This window comes from Epinephelus fuscoguttatus, linkage group LG19, assembly GCF_011397635.1.
Source record: "Epinephelus fuscoguttatus linkage group LG19, E.fuscoguttatus.final_Chr_v1".
Taxonomy (NCBI): Eukaryota; Metazoa; Chordata; class Actinopteri; order Perciformes; family Serranidae; genus Epinephelus; species Epinephelus fuscoguttatus.
Genome location: NC_064770.1, coordinates 25,037,551 through 25,054,602, shown reverse-complemented (window position 1 = coordinate 25,054,602; position 17,052 = coordinate 25,037,551). Strand labels below are relative to the sequence as shown.

Here is a 17,052-nt window from a genome sequence, read left to right as displayed (position 1 = left end):
CGGTGGTGGCATTCCTGGCCCTAGGCGCTGGCTCTTGAAGCCAAATCTCAAGGAATTTGGGAAATGTGCGAGGGGGCATATCTGTAGCTTCGAACAGGAGAATGAGAGATGGTAGAGTGATGAGGGGAGGGCAGGAAGGAGGAAAGAATGCATTTTTTTGTCTTTGTGGCCCCCTGGAGGGTCTAGTAAGGATGGCAACTAAGGGGTGAGGGGCTTGGGGCGTCAGGTGATGGGGGAGCAGAGATGGGTGTCCAAAGGGTCAGTGAAAGAAAAAAAAGGACTGCATGATTAATAAAAAGAAGTCAAATAGAGGTTTGCGCTGAATAGAATCAGAAAGAAGTGTGACGAAAAGGCTGAGGGCAGCGGGAGTGATGCAACAGTAATGCTGAGGAGCAAATGAGCTTGAGTGAGAGACGGCCTGCCTCTCCTGTGAATGTCTGACGAACGTGAAAAAGAGATAGCGGGAGATGGAGAGGAAGAGAGTGACTGCATTACCTTCTCTTCAGTCTCAAGCTCTTTGCTAAGCAGCTTCTTCTCTGAGCCGTGCAGCTGCCTCTGTAGACTTTCCACCTTTTCCTGCAGAGCCTGGGGGAAGGGAGAAACAGTCAGTGTTGGAAAAAGCAAAGCAACTCCAGATCTGTGTGATGTGTGATATACATTAATGTACAATTACATCTGAACTAGGAAGAGATATATCTGAGGAAACAAGCGTGATCAAGATGGACAAAGCCAAAGAGAGAATATACAGGATTGAGAAAGGTAGACAGAAGGAAGGACAGAGGGACAGTGAGGAGAGATGCAGCCTGTGATTAGTTTCTACGGGGTAAAAGGCTAATAATAAAGTCATGACAGTAATTACTGGCAAACTGGCCTCATTAAGCCCAAACTCATTTCTAGACAAGGGCATACAGAAAGAGAGACTTGCTCACTCAGGGAATTAGCAAACTTCCTAGGCTTTCGTAAAGTTGCATTCCTTTAAGGATCATTATTTCTTTGGTGGTAATAAAAGAGATGTACTGTATCATTTAGTGGATAAGAGCCTCTCTTACATGTACTCCAAATACCTGAACTGATCAAATTTCCCCTCAGGGCGCCAATAAAGAATTTAATCTATTTTGCTTTCTAAAATTCAGGCAAGAAAGACGAAAAAAGAAAATGCACTCTATGTGTGTGTGTGCATGTGTGTGTAGAATATTCTTTTCACTCTCCGTCTGTAAGTGATAGCAGTGGAAAGAAAGGCGCAGTTCCTGCATGCGACGCAGAACCAGATGTTTCAAGCGCACATGTGGACACTTCGTCTTTGATTAGTGTGCATGAAAAGCAGAGCAAGCGATTTGTGCACAAGTGCACACACACACACCTGCACATAAAAGCAAAGACTTGCATTTACACTTCCACACACACACACATGCACAGAGCCTCCGACAATTGTACGGGGGGCACTGGCTAGCATCAATATCCTCAGTGTGTCTCCCCAGTGGAGTTGAGTGAGAGGGCCAGGTGTTGCCTTGTTGATTCTCAGAGCTGATGGAAACACAGTCCAGGTGATGGGCATGACCGGCCTGATCTACAACCCACTACACTGACATAAATCACACACAGACTGTTAGGCTTCAGGGCGTAGTTGAACTTCAGGATAGCAGCTCTCTGAGAACTACTGACTTAAAAGGAAAGCAGGGGCAAGATGAAAAAACAGTTGACACCTTTGTTGTCAGATTGTTGGATACAGTAGCTGAAACTGATAGAAAGTCACCTTATATATTTTCATTTCATGACACTTCATAATATTCTTTTAATAAGACTGCAGCACAGTGCGAACCTGTACTTGAACTGCATTGATGCAGGTAAACCAGCCTTATAATCAGCTTTATAATGTACCTCCCTCCTCTGCAATTTAAGCCTCTGGCGAATGGAATCCTAGATCAACACACATTACTAGACTATTATGATTCTGGAGCATGTTGAGGTCAGTTTCAGCTCTGCAGCATGAAAGGCAGCTGGTTTTCCAGAGCGTTGATCCTATTAATCAGGGTATTTCTTAGCCAGTCACGATCCCATCACAGCCCACATCTCCATCCACTGCAACCCCTTGCCTCTGATTTCATCATTTCATTTTGTTTATTGGTGAATCAAAAGGCTCCACGACACAAGAAAAGCATTTTTAGTGGAGTTGACACCATTTAAACAAGCGTTAAGGTTTTAGTGACCAAGGCATGAGAGTATGAGGTTTTTTCCCTCTGTCTTATGGAGTTTTTCCACATCTGAATCAGAGGTTTAGGGATTGAGTGTGACAGAATGTACTGCACAAAAAGACACATTTCTTGGGCAATGGGAATAGAATCAATTGAGAGGTGTATTTTTTGCTGTATGCCAGTGGATTATCTAGTAAGTACTTGTAATTTTTACCCTTCTTTCCTCCAACACTACCCCACTGTGACCCTAACCTCGCCTACAACTATCCTTTAAAGGAATACTTCACCCTGCAAATGATCATTTGTGTATTAATTACTCACCCTGTGTTGTGTCGAATTCATGAGGAGAACTTTGGTTTTCTCGCATGCCTCCACAGTGAACAAAGAAACAAAAAATTGGGGGAAATCTTTGATGAATGAAGTCATGATATCCATGTTTCACAACAGGAATACTATATCAAAACATCCATTTCCAAGCTCCCACACAACTCAGTATAATCAAAGTCTCATTTATCCAGTCACATGCTCAGTACTTCCCAAACACATTTGTTTGCACTAAAACCTTATGATATAAATCTGAGCTAAAAGTGAAAGTTATCTATGCTCTCTTCAAAACCAGACTCCATTGACAAAAACAGTAATTTTACACCACTGAACACCGGAGCTGCTGGTCTATCGCTGCCTCGGTCAGTTAGTTTGTGTTATTGTGTGACTTTGGTGTTTTAAAGGTATAGTTCGGATTCACCAAAGACACACGATAACATTAAAGCAGTGGTAGATAAGCAGCTCCTGTGCTCAGCGAAGTAAAATGGCCATTTCACTTTAAGTTCCGTTTTAAATCACAAGGTTTTAAATAAAAACATTGAAAATGCTTGTCTTTGGGAAGTACAAAGTGTACGACTGGATACACAAGACTTTCGATTATACTGCACCTGTTGTTTGAAAGTTTGTAACTGGTTGTTTTAATATAGTTTCTCCATTTCTTTGTGAATTCATCGCAACACAGGGTGAGCAACTGATACACAAATCATCATTTTGTGGGTGAAGTAAGTATTCCTTTTAAGGCAACAGTTCAGTTGAGAAGGAAGACCCTGATTAACTACCCCCCCTTTCTAAAACCCACTTCTTATTCCCTGCACTGTGACACAGCATTTCTGGACCAGGTCTTCTGGGAAGTAAGGCTGACTTAGTGGGCCTCACTGGTGACGTGTCCGTCTCTTTCATGTGGGTTCTGTATCTGATGTGCTCAAAACAACTCTGAGGGTAGAAGTTCAACACTTGTCAGTTCATTAATAGAATCATATGGGATGATTCTGCGGATGAATAGAAGCACTTTGTGAGTCAGAAAGGGCCTCGGAAATATTTAGTCTTCATCGCTGTCAGACATAATGGTCTTATTATACTGTATCGAGGGCTGTGTTCAGGCGCAGAGCAACAGATTTCACACTAACTCTGGCAGCCACAAATATTAATTCAAGGAAAAAGACTACTGAAAACAAAACACAACAATACAATGGACAAAGCAGACACCTGTGAACACCTGCAAAGCCCTCCTGATGCAGTCTCAATACCATTGTCTGGCTTTGACTTTAATCCAGTGCTAGCCCGGGGGCTAACATTGCAGATGCTAATGAATTTGTACATTTATATGGCTAATTATAACTCAAATAATTTATGGATAAATCCTGGACAGATACTTCAACAAAAAACTACAGGTGCTGTAGCTTTGGTCCGTTTTCTCTTTATTATCGATCCCCAAGTTTCTTTCTGTCGGTCTTATATCTTTACTGTATACACACAGGTATTGAAGGCACACACATACGCACAAGATGCCGGTCGTTTCTATAGTGTGTGAAAGTATGTGAATGACGGAGTGTAGAGGATCCTGCTAAAGTGTCTCCAGATGCTCAGGGTGATATGGTCTTTATCAGTCATGCAGACTGGGATCATTGTGAACAGGCCAGGGAGAGAGGGAAATCAGATTTCCATAGGGAGAGATGAGGTGGGGGGGCAGGGGGTGGTGGAGAATGAAAGCGTAAGGTGCATGAAGGAGGAAAAAAGTAAACAAAATGCAAAGCAAAAAGCCTGGGAAGATAAGCCGGGAGGTGGATATCAGGAAGAAAAGAAGAGAAAGCTCAGAAAGGTGAGAATACGAGAGAGCAAGATACTGAGAGACATGAAGGAGAGAAACACGTGGCCGGAGTGAAGAGACGGGGCAGCGGTGTACCTCTGCTGCACAGTCCCACAGTCGGGAGCTTGAAGGCCTCTCTCACCTCTCCATCAGCAATGTGCCTCTGCCTTTCATTCCAAACTTTGGCTCAAAGGATTAGCGAGGCACACGCGCACGCAAGCACCAACAAACATACCGCTCAGAGCCATCCACGCAGGTATAGGCATGCATTAATATTAACAGCAAAAGTTCTAAAAATGTGAGTGCTACACTCAGTCAAATGAGTGTGCAATTCCACAGTTGTATGCACACAACATACACACACACACACACACACACACACACACACACACACACACAGGCGTACAGACACACCGATGTCTGAGTCATCTTTCCTGGGTGGTCCTCCTGCGCAGATAAGGCAAGCATGTTTCCCTGGGGTGAAGTAAAAGCAACAGAGGGCAGGGAAAAAAAGCAAAGAAGAAAGAAGGAAGGGAATAGTGGGAGGAGGAAAAAAGGCCAGGGGCCTCTTTAAACTTGGTGTTTTGTTAGGAGCTGAGCTGCTCTTCATGTGCGGCAGGGCCTTCTATTTGCAGCGTGCTGTCAGAAGTTTCTCCCAAAGTCTGGATTAAAGAGATCCTCTAATGACACTGAGGCTGGACGACTTCAGACAGCAGCAAAAACCTCACACTGCACCGCCTCCAGCCAAGGACACACACACACACACACACACACACACACACACACACACACACACACACTCTCACAGACAAGCAAAAGGGTAAGAACAGATACATACACAAGGGGCACGAAGCACACAGACATACATAAGCAAAGACACAGTATGTGGAATGCGCCCACACACACACACACACACACACACACACACACACCAGCTTTAGTAGAACAAGGCGATGTGTGTATGTATGTCTACTGATCTAATAGTAAATAATAAAGGAGGTGCTAACCTCAAGGAGAGGTGGATGGCCAGAGCGATGAGCACAGACTTTTTTTTATCTGCACTTTTATCAAAGGATTGTGGGAAAGGTAAAGAAGTGAGTGTAAGAGAGAAGCTGGAGGAGGAGGAGGAGGAGAGAGGTCTCCCTCCTGAGGTGTTAGAGAAGTGAAACTTTTGCTTTTGCTTTGCTGTCTGTCTGTCTATGTGTAAGAATAAAAAGACATGGTTTAGCAAGTCGACCAGGACAGCCCCTCTGAAAGATATCACTGATATTGGTATGAATTGACTTGCTTCCAGCGCTTTGATGCATTTCAGCTCTTCTCCCTGAGTTGATTTCGAACTGAAGTGGGAAGATACCGTGATGGCGGCGGCAGCAGCGAACTCTCCTGAACGGCAAATGGAACGGTTATCTCGTCTACTGCAATATGCACGCATGTCGGCACAGTTACGGAGGTGCCTTTCCTAGCACTGATGAAAATAGTAAGACAATTGCCGCGGTAATGAAGACATGTTGCAACCGAGCTATGCCCACAGGGGGAACACACTGTTCTCTATCTTTCCGTCTCTGTCTCTTTCAGCTGCTGTGAGCTACAGTAGAAAGAGAATAGGAAACAACTCTGAAATATGCACCATATGCCCTGTGTGTATTTGTGTGTGTGTCTGTGTCTTTGTGCGTATGTGTGGGTTTACATACATATATCATTTAATGGATGTAAAGTTTAGCAGAAGTTGCAAATACATTTGCAGCAAAAAACTCCTGTCTTGAATGAATAACGTAAAACGTAAGTCCCGGTTTTATATCAGGATTAAATGTTCATATTTTTACCAGAAATTCAGTCACTGATGTCACACACGCTGCTACAGGTAACAAAATGTGTCTATATACGTCTAGCTCAGAGTATTTTTAGCTGCTCTGAAGTCAGTCTTTTAACCTGTTGACTGCTGCCTGCTTTAAAGTGTAATTTACATCACAACAGAGACAGAGTCTGCACACTGAACTATGCTCCCATAAATATTTAATTAAATTACCACAGAGAGATTGCGTTACAGGTCCTGGTGCACAGGTGCGGTCAGGACTTTATAAAGGGGTAGTGACAAGGTGCCAAACCGTAGTAGAATTGTGGACACAGTGCCGGAAAAAACGCAAATATATAGTGGCGAAACGGCAAGCACGCAAAGCTTGTTCCAAAGTAGATTCAAAGAGTAAATCTGGGGTTCAGGGGTTACTATTCCTGCATAGTAAAGGTAACTCTCAGCTCTTTGCAGATTTTAGCTAATTATCTTGGTTTTCTGGTCGCCGTAGTGTAAACTGTTGAGCCTCAGTGCTTTAATTAAAGGTCTAGTGTATGTGATTTAGTGGCATCTAGTGGTGAGGTTGCAGAATGCAACCAACTGAAACTTGTGCTTTTGTGTGCCAAGCGTGTAGGAGAACTACAGTGGCAGTCTTCACATGTAGGCTCATTCTAAGGTGACAAAAAAACAACAATTCTTTTTCAGGTGATTACACACTAAAGAAAACATAGTAAAGGATATAATATTCCATTTCTTTTTTTTTTAGCAAGAGACATGAGATTGATGGCTCACCATTGGCCTGGTGTAGGCAGACCACTTGACCTTTTGTGGCCCCTGGTTGGTCCCTTGTCGGGAAGTTGCTCAGACTGTGATTGAAACGTGATGATTTAATACTAATGGTAATTTAAGAAAGTAAAGTTGTTTTCATGGAGCAGAGCCTTGTCCCCTTTACATGTTGGTTGTTGTTTCAGCAACACCAGCACAGAAAAAAACGGCTAGCTATCTGATTAAACTAAATTTCATTACTAAGTTTGAGTTTTTTTATATTATAATCTTTATTATAATGCCATTTGCTGACCATACTACAACATATGACTGGTTCTACAGGTTCTGATGGGCAGATTCCTTTGTAAAAACACTTAGAAGTGAAATTCTTTGCATGCATTATAGTGTAAAGCAGGTGTTTGCAAGTGTGGTGCCACCGCAGTAATGGCGGCTTGTCTACTTCTGCCTACAGACAGATTCGGCTATTCATGTAACTCTTCAAACGGGGAAGGACAACACATTAGGCCGTCATGGTTTCTTTGTACTTAGCATTAGGCCTGTGGTTTAATGAGTAATTTCCGTTTGTTGTCCGAGAATTGAGTGCGGTCTCTATGAGCTGTTCTGCTTCCCACGTTCCCTGGTTGCATCCTGGAATGTTATCTCTCTCCTACTTCCACCTCCTCTGATATGTGGATCAAACACTGCCGGGAATCTGCCCACAGCCGGAAAAGTCATCAATCAGCCAACACCAGGCACACATGTAGAGATGTACACACATACACACACACACACACACTAACATATACATGGACATGAAGGCAGATGGGTGCTTACATAGATAGATAAAGACAGTCAGAGAGTGAAAGAAAGAGAGGGATCCTTGCCTTCATATAATAAATAGATATACAGATCCAAGACGAGACATTTCCTGTGGACACGAGTGCTTATATACAGGACAACACAGGCCTGGACCGAAAGTTGGAGAGCAGCATTACTGACAGCACCACAGTCTCATCACTCCTTTTAGAATTTAATAGCACAATGGATATATAGATAGTTAGTGTGTAGTGTGTGTGTAGTGTAGTCACCAGGAGCAGTTGCTCATAACCTTATTTGCAGAGGTGCGGTTTTGGTTTATTAAACAGGTAAACAAAAGATTTGTCTCAAGGTTAAAACACTCTGCACAGAGCTACAGGCTGAGGTGTTGATTCTCAGTGACACTGATAATAATACCCTTCACTACTACAGGGAGTCATTTGATTTATTGTTAATACAGTGGAGACTGCTTGTAGTAATCTGTAATCTGTTTAGGTCAAATTGAGTAAGTGGATTATTTCTTATAAACAAATTTTTCCTTTTCTTTATTTCTCATGCAGATTAATATCTAATTGACATTTGTATATTTATTATATTCATATAAAGTAATCAAATGGACAGTTTCAAGAATGAGTGCTCCAGGAGTCCTAAAACCCGAAATTGAGCTAGCATTTTACCACTCCCACTTCCCTTATCTCAAAGTCAGTGGGTTTTTAGAATGGGTTTTTGTTTAATACATGCATAAATAGCCTACCTGTGAATTATGAAGTTTTTATGTGTCTTAAAAAACACAGTTGCTAACAAGTGGCTAAATTAGTCTACAGAACGTCATCATGCCAAACATGGCTTTAGAGCCTGGTTGTGGTGGGGATGCAATGTCATGGAATCATGGTGTAGTTTGTTTATAGCCTAAAGGTAGCTTTTTACTTCTGCCGACTGCATATAGGCTTAAAAAAGCTTAAAAGTTGTGTTCATTTGTGAAAATTAACTTGCTGGACAAAATGTGTCAGTATCATAAATGTATGTTTGCCACAGAGATGATTTTTAGCAATTATGCAAAATCCAATGGAAAAAATCCCATAGACTTTTTGACAAGGGAACCAGGGTGACGCTGCATTGACACAACTTCTGTGTCAGCCTACAGAAAAACATGATCCCTGAAGCACTCTATGTTATTGACTGCTTCAAAATACAGTACAGCCTTCTCAAACGGTCATTAAGTGACCATCAAGCCACCTGACAAAAGCAGCTTCAACCACAAGGGCATTCCCCATGCACATTTGTTTCCTGTCTCACAATCACCAGCAGCCATGACTGTTTCTTGCTGTTTGAATAGACTACACAAGGAACATCTCTGCTTGATTTAGCAGTTTTTCCACAAGCTTCGATGAAACTGTTTTACACTGAGAGAAAATGACTTTCTTTTCCTCTACTTTCAATGTGCTTGTAGCACCAGCCTCCTGGAAGCTGGAAGCAGACGGGTTACTGCTGGGAAAATTATCACAACAGTAAAGTTAAGAAAGAAAAAGTTACCGTAGCTTTAATTTTTTTTTTTATGTTGTCACATGTGAAAAAACTCAAAATGACTATTTCATTACAATGAGCAAATTATTTAAAGGTACACTACAAAGGATTTGCCTGTATGTATAGACTCATACAGAAGCAATCCCTCTCATCATCACTTATCACTCACTAGAAGTGTGTGGCGGTGTATTTATCTACAGAGACTCTGCCCCTCTGCCTGTATTTCCTTATTTTCTGTGCTCAGAACAATTATAGGTGCGTACTCCTGCAGTGCTCAGGTGAGATTGTAGCTTTAAAAAAAGCCAGCCTGTAAAGCAGCAGGCATCAAAGACACACAGCACAGGAAAAAAGCAAATATAGCGAGGCATGACGCCAAACGGGAGTAACTCTACTTTCACTGGCAAGCGTATTCACAAACAATAACAGTTCTTCATAGTATACCTTTAAACAGTATTTGCATGAGAATGATTCTGCCCCAAGCTTTTTGATCCACATAAGCGGTTGATCACTGTAACCGCGATCACTGTAAGTGGTTCCACTGTGCTGGAAACGTTTCTTAAAGCTACAGTTGGTAACTTTGTGAAAATAACTTTGTCATATTTGCTGAGACTGTCACTATATTCTGAGACAAGTAAATGACATAGATAGATACCCTTTCCTCCTGTCTGTAATGGCATTTGCTAGAATCGACCATGGCAAACCCAAAACAACCAATCAGAGCAGAGAACTTTCTAAATGTCAATCATGTCTATCACTTCTTGTGAACAGTGGTCAAACTGTCAAACTAGGTGATGCTGATCAAATATGAGTCAAGATAGTGTTACTGCATCGACTATTTCTTGCCTTAAATCTATTAAGACATATTTTAGTGTACTGTTTAGCTGTAAAATGAGAAAGATGCTCCAGCTGGTGCTTGATACCCCATATGACCGTATCCAGCACACCTGCTGGGTCATTAATGTTCTCTTTTCACAGCTAAACAGTATACTAATATATGTCTCTGAAAACATCTGAGTTGAGAAATAGGCAATGCAGTAACAGAATCCTGTTTCATATTTGATTAGCACTGCTTAGTTTGACTGTTGAACCGCAGCTCGCGAGCAGTGACTGACATGACTGACAGCTGCTTTAAAACTCCTCGGCTCTGACTGGTTGTTTTCATTCACATGCGGTAAGGCCATTAGAAATGCTACAAGGAAAGAGTAGGCGGGGAAGAATATTTTTTCAGATTATTTGTCTCATTTAGTGCTGTATGAATATAGTGACAGAAAAAATGAAAACATTTTTTAAGGTACCAACTGCATCTTTAATAAATCTTTAAGTAAAAATAAAAATTGTGAAAGTGCTTTTCATGCCCACACACTCACAGAAAAAAAGTGGCAGAAACACAGATGGCTTAAACTTCAGGAAACAAATGCGCAGTTCAAGGTTGACACGGAGAACATGGACATGTGTTGAAGGACGTGGACGGACACACGAACAGGGAAGACAAACGCGCACACACACGCATGCACACAACGATTGAAGCAGCTCTTTGCTTCTGCAACAGAGGGTATCCAGCACACCTGTTCTTGATCCACTGCTGCCATTCCTTCCCACAGGCAAAGTCATCCTTTCAACCCCCTCAGAAACTAATGCATATATAACTACAGAACTACAGACAAACTGCAGCTGCTACAACTAGCCCCCTTGAATGTGTGCATGTTTGTGTGGCTCTGTGTGTGTGTGTGTGTTTGTGCAAAGAAGCCTTGTCCCTCGTTACTGGTAGGCATGAATAAAAGCAAAACCACCTAGATCACATGGACTTCATCTGAATTTGACAAAGAAATGTACACCCCACACTGTCAACTGTACACAGAACAGTGCACCTCATATATTCACTGTCATCCTCAAACAGAGTGTAACAATGGTCACTGTTGCATTATGTAATGTGTCTGCTGTCACTTCATCCAGAGGACACTACAACAGGACCCTGTCTTTGACTTGCCCTAGAAGTTACTGCTGGATGGGCCGGGATCAAAAGCATGTATCCCTGTGTGTGTGTGTGTGTGTGTGTGTGTGTGTGTGTGTGAAAACCCTGAGCATATGTGGGTGTATGTTAGAGAATGCAACACTATTGAAAGATGTAGAGACAAGGGCACTAACTCAAAGCTATGTTTGTGCGAGTTTGAGGGACAGAAAGATACAGATAAAGACTTAGTGAGGAGAAAATGGGAGAGAGATAGTATATGTAGGCCCATGTATAAGAATGAGACATGAGCACTAAGTTATGGGTGTGTGTGTGTGCGTGAGTACACGTGTGTGCACGCGCATGGCAGCATTCGGCAGGCAGAAAGACAGGAAGCACTGCTGTGGGGAGCAGGAACAGCGGTGCTGATCAAAGCCCAGGCGGGTGACACTATGGGCGGAGTGCCATTGTTTATTCACCAGCCACCTCTCCCTTTTGGCAGGGCGAGGTGAGCATGTGTGCTTGTGTATGTGTGTGTGGAGACAGAGAGAGAGTTTGAGACAGAAAGAGTTCGAAGATACAGAGTTGGAAAGATAGGGTGTGAGAGAGAGCAGAGACAAGGCCTGTGTGTGTGTGTGTGTGTGTGTGTGTGTGTGTGTGTGTGTGTGTGTGTGTGTCTTTGTACCTTTCTCTTGGCAGGCTAATGTGGGCTTGAGTTCTGTCAGATTTGGCAGCTGCACATTTCAGACACACACATACATACACTCTTGCACACACCGGCGAAAACACTGCCTGTGCACACGGGCCACACAAGCACACTTCATGTGCTCAAGTAATCCAAATAACCTCGCTATTAAACTTCACATTCACCTCACCCACCCGTGTTTCATCAGAGGAAAAAAGAAAAAGCATCCACAAATGGAGACACTTAACCAAGATACCACATGTAGGGAAACAGATGACATCAGGAAGCGAATAATCCTCTCACCAAAATCTGGCTATGTCCCAAAGCCCTACACTGGCTTCCTCTATATTGGTTCCCATTCCCCTTACCTGATATGAATAGACTGGACAGATGAAAGCAAATACAACGCTTTCATCTTGCTTTCACCTTCTACAGTCCTTTGACACAGGCCTGGTTCTAGTGCATTAAGACTGCCCACTCCTGCCTTGCTCACTGTTATGAGATAACAGGTAACCTAAATATAACTGGCTACAACTCCATATGAGAGATCATTCATGGGAAACAAATGCAGGAAGTAAGGGGGAGACACTGGAGGGGCAATTTACTTAACCTAAGCTTCTCTTTATTTATTATCCTATGTGACACTGCAACTTCCTGTCACTGATGGATGGATGTGTTAATGTATAGTCCAGCAGCATATTGTTGAATCTCACAATCATTCAGTCTATGTTTAAACCAGAGAACAAAAACAATGAGGGGCTAAAACGTGCAAAGCTGGGTTCAACATAGTCTTGCATAGCCAGACCTATCTTGCCATGTGCCAGCACTGGAGAAAAAATTTAGTGAACTCATCATAATTCCCGACTAAGGGTAACAAAAAAAAAAGCTCTTGGTTGTTTGTTTGTCTTTAAACCAATCACGAATGTCCTAGGCAGCGCTAAGCCCAGGATGTAGCAAGGGTGCTGTTGCAAATTAGTTTTGGAAGGGAACTTGGTGGAGAGGCAATCTCTGGCATTAAAATGGCTAAATGCCACATGAAACATTCATTTCTGTAAGCACTTATCCTATTTCCAGTCCTGGAGCTAACCCTAACTGACATGGATAGGTCATCAGACTATCACAGGACTAACACATAGAGACAGACAACCATTCACACCTAACCTACACGTGTTTGGACTGTTGGAGGAGGCCAGAAAACCAGGAGAAAGCTAATGCTAATGCATGTGAGAATATGCAAACTCTACATAGAAGGGAGTCCAGCCAGCTAATGGGTTCAAACCCCAAATCCCCCCATATAAAACCTGAAAATCTTTTTCTAGAGTGTAGGTTACTAGCTAAGAAGTTGTTGTTTCACGCATAGTGCTGTAACTAAGTGTGGAGACAGATCTAGCTCTACGAGACTAGTTTCACGTGAAATGGGATTTTGAAAACCTGTCTGATATAGGTGGCCAATGACAAGCTTTATACCCACGGGCTACATCATCTGAGCCACACTAAGTTTAGCAGTAAGCAGCAGTTTAGCAGCCATCTTGGTTTTTTGAGCTAGAAGTGACCACATTTGGACGAGAGGGTGCAACTATGGAGAAGGGAGAGGTGGAGCTGACCCAAAACATACCCTGCTTTGTTGTCAATTTAACTCTAAATGGGACCCTAATTCACAAAATGAACATCATAGTGTATTAAAGAAGACTTGAAACTAGTGATGGAGAGAATAAATTCATTAGGAAAATGTTTAATGAGGTGATAAATCAAATGAGGAGTTGAGTCATTAGAATCAGAATTCTTTTTGCAACAAGTGCAGTTGCCCCCTGCTGGCCACTAGCAAGAATGCAGGTTTCAGACACTTTGCATTGGCTTCACTTTTCAGTGCCGGAGATAACTCCTTGGTTCACATCAGTGAATCAAAACAGCAAGGCTACTTGGTACCCAACAGTGTGTCTGCTCATTAATCAGGACGTGAGCATCACACGAACCAGCCTGTGCACTTCACGTCTGCAACAGTTTGTGACAAACACTTTGATATATCGTCTTTTTCCTATACAAACTGAGAAGGGCCAGAAATGCAACACCACACCAAGCAGGCACACACTCAAGTGCTCATGGCTGTATGTACACACACATACACACACACACATACACCACACAAAAATACTCCTCCGCTAAACGTCACTTATACGAAAAACCCCAGATAATGAGCATACTTAACTGTACTACCGTTGTTCTAAAAAAGGGGTTTACGAGATACAAAGGTCCCTGCAGTTAACACCCACATTTAAGAAGTCACAAGTACAGTAGAGCCACAGAGGGAGCTAAATTCGGGCTAGAAATGGCAGAACAGGGCTGGCGAGGGGAAAAAAAGGGACATCTGATCCGGTGCAGCATGCATTCAGAACAACTGTTTTGGGATTATCCCAATTCAAATGCGCGGCTAACTTTGATGTTATTTTCTTCTCCTCCCATTGTCTGAAGCCCCTCGCTCTCTTCATAATCCGAGCCCTTTGAAGTGAGCAGCATGGAAACAATGTCAGCAGGCGACACACTCCCTCGATGGCCCACTGACAGCTCTCCGCCATTTCTTTCTTTCTTTTTTCTCTCTCTCCCCCTTTCTTCTCTTGTCCTTCTGTTTGCTGTCTCAATCCTCACACTTCCTCCATTCGTTTGTTGGTTCTCCCTCTCTTCCTTCCCCTTCATTGTGTACCATCTCAACCATCTCCTCTCCCTCTTTTTTGAAGTCAACACCAACTATTTAGCTTATTTATTCATTTTCCGTCTCTTTATTTGCTGTTTGACCAATCTTATCTTCCTCGCCCTCATTGATTCTCCTCTCCCCCTCACGTCTGGCCTTTAATAAGCAATTCAACCATTAATTGGAGTCTCATTAGCGGGTGGTTAATACAGGGGGGATCGTAATAATGAGGACACAGATAATGGAAACAGAAAGCCTTTGTCTGCTCCCAACACAGATGCCAAGGCCTGTGTCTTGTAACGGAGTCTACAACAGGGGAGACAGTGTGTGTGTGTGTGTGTGTGTGTTGTGTCATTGTACAGTTAAATCATAAGCAACAAACCTACAATATAAGCAAGTGTAGCCAGAGTCAGCGTTGACAAGTCTACCTAAGAGCAATGCTTACGTCTCCATGCAGCACTATAAGAAAATGAAAAACATTCCTCTGAAGTTATGGTAAATAAAGGATGAATTATTGGGTGCGTTTTCATATTAGGTCTGATTAATTAGTACTGTAACCGAGTATGACTGCACCTCTAATCTCCACTTACCCACCGCTTTTACATTATTAATGTTGTTATGTACCATCTATGTGACACTTTTGATGTGCTTTAGTGTAGAAATGGGCACAGCAGACCGACACTGCCGCCCCAGGGACCATCATGAGTAGGGACATGCGGAGCAGCAAGGTGAAGCTCTGCTCCTGGCTGGAGAATGAGCCACTGCCATTGGGTGCAGAGTACTCTGCCTTTGCCTCCTGCCAGAGCTGCAGCCAGGGCAAAAGGTTACAACGAAGCCAGATCTGTGTCTGTCTGTGGCGGGCTGTGCTGTCGTCTGATATACAGGCATAATAAAGTGTTTTTTGTGCCTAAACACAACCACGCGTTAGCCACAGCATTGTTGAAAGGTAAAGAAAGATAAAGTTTCAACATATCTGTTACATATTAACATACAGTACTATAAATGTTAAATATCCGCAGTTTGCAGAAATGTACAATGCCAACTTGTACAATTCTGGAGCTGGTTGCACCAAATGGTCTTTACGAAGCCTGGTTCTAACTGCTAAGTTGGTCTTTGTGACGACTAGTCCTTAGAATGGACTTCATGTCGAGTGCACCAACTAAACTTAAGCCTACTCTTACCTGCACCCAGTCTTAGCAATGCACGTTCATGTGAATGTCCAGCTACTGTGGCTATTGTCCAGCAATGCTTAGATTGTTAACATTGCTAATGTGAAGCTAATCGTTTATCATTTGCAGCAATGTTAGTATGGAGGATCAGATAGAAAGAAGAGGAAATGTCAGCAGAACTGTACAGGAGAGACTTTTCTGTGTTTGACTGACAGCAGCTGGCAGGTGGAGTTCCACAGGTAACAAGAAAGGAGAGGAAAAAATAAGCGACCTTGGCTGCAGCTTACAACTCATGGATGGTCAGTGTATTGTGAGGAGTGGTAAAGAGTAAGGACCACACCAGCAACTGAATGGACCAAAGTGAGTTTATACTGCTGCTTAATGTGCTGCTGCTGACCAGCTAATTAGCCATCTAGCTTGATAACTGATATTAGCGGTGCAGTTTTCATCAGTGAGCATTTGTTCAGACCAAGTCGCCAAGTTACAACCGACTTAGCTTAACACCAGGCATAAGCCCTGTTGGTTCAACTGGCCCTTGGAGACTGGGTTGAGCAAAGTTTGTTAATAGGTAGCTCCCGCCTTCAGTGTAACAGGAATATAAAAAATATTTAAGAAATTGCTCATGACTGAATATCAGTTGGCTCTTCAATGTGTCACTTGAGCATAAAAAGTCAGCAGCTTATCTTCTACAGTCCTTTGTGTGTGTGTGTGTGTGTGTGTGTGTGTGTGTGTGTGTAGTCCTGCTGAAAATGACTTCCTGAAGCGTTCTGGATCATAATCTCCACACAGTGTCACTGTGAATGTGTTTATGAATGATTGGGACAGGGTTTTTACAGAGATCTGCCTGGGTCTGAGCTGAAAGATTAGGACCACAGAATCACCACCAGTCTCTACTGTCAATCATGAATGGACAGAAACAAACATTTCAGGCAGAGCCGGGGCAAGCCATTTCAGAGCAAACTGTCCGCTTCAGGAGAAAACTCAGGTCCGAGCAGGGGGGGCCTGGGCTACCAGGGCCAGGGAGGAGAAGAGATCTGAAGGGAGGCTCACAGATCTGCCTCCTTACTATATGAGGCAGCTGCAAACCACAAACAGACAAGGTTGTGTTTGGAAACATGTCCCAATCCCAGACACAACAACTCTTTATTTAGTGCGCCACACCCAATCAACTGCCACTGTGTGCCCGTCTGGTTGCTAGGGCAAGAGGCAGAATAAAAGATCCTGTGAGTCCAGAAGAGGAATCTGCATAGAGGAGGATGAAGATCAGGGAAAGGAATGGATAAAATAATGTTTTATCTACACTTAAAAAAGTGTTGCACTGTGCCTGAGATAATCACGGTCAGGACA

At 42.9% G+C, this 17,052-nt stretch overlaps 1 protein-coding gene across 2 annotated transcripts in view; it reads right to left on the bottom strand.

The window, feature by feature from the left end:
• cep112 (centrosomal protein 112) overlaps positions 1–17,052 on the bottom strand; it is a 136,083-nt gene that overhangs the window by 13,686 nt on the left and 105,345 nt on the right. For both annotated transcript variants that reach the window (XM_049562417.1, XM_049562418.1), the window contains exon 24: positions 496–585. In XM_049562417.1, the coding sequence (XP_049418374.1) occupies positions 496–585 (90 nt within the window). The remainder of the gene's footprint in view (positions 1–495; positions 586–17,052) is intronic.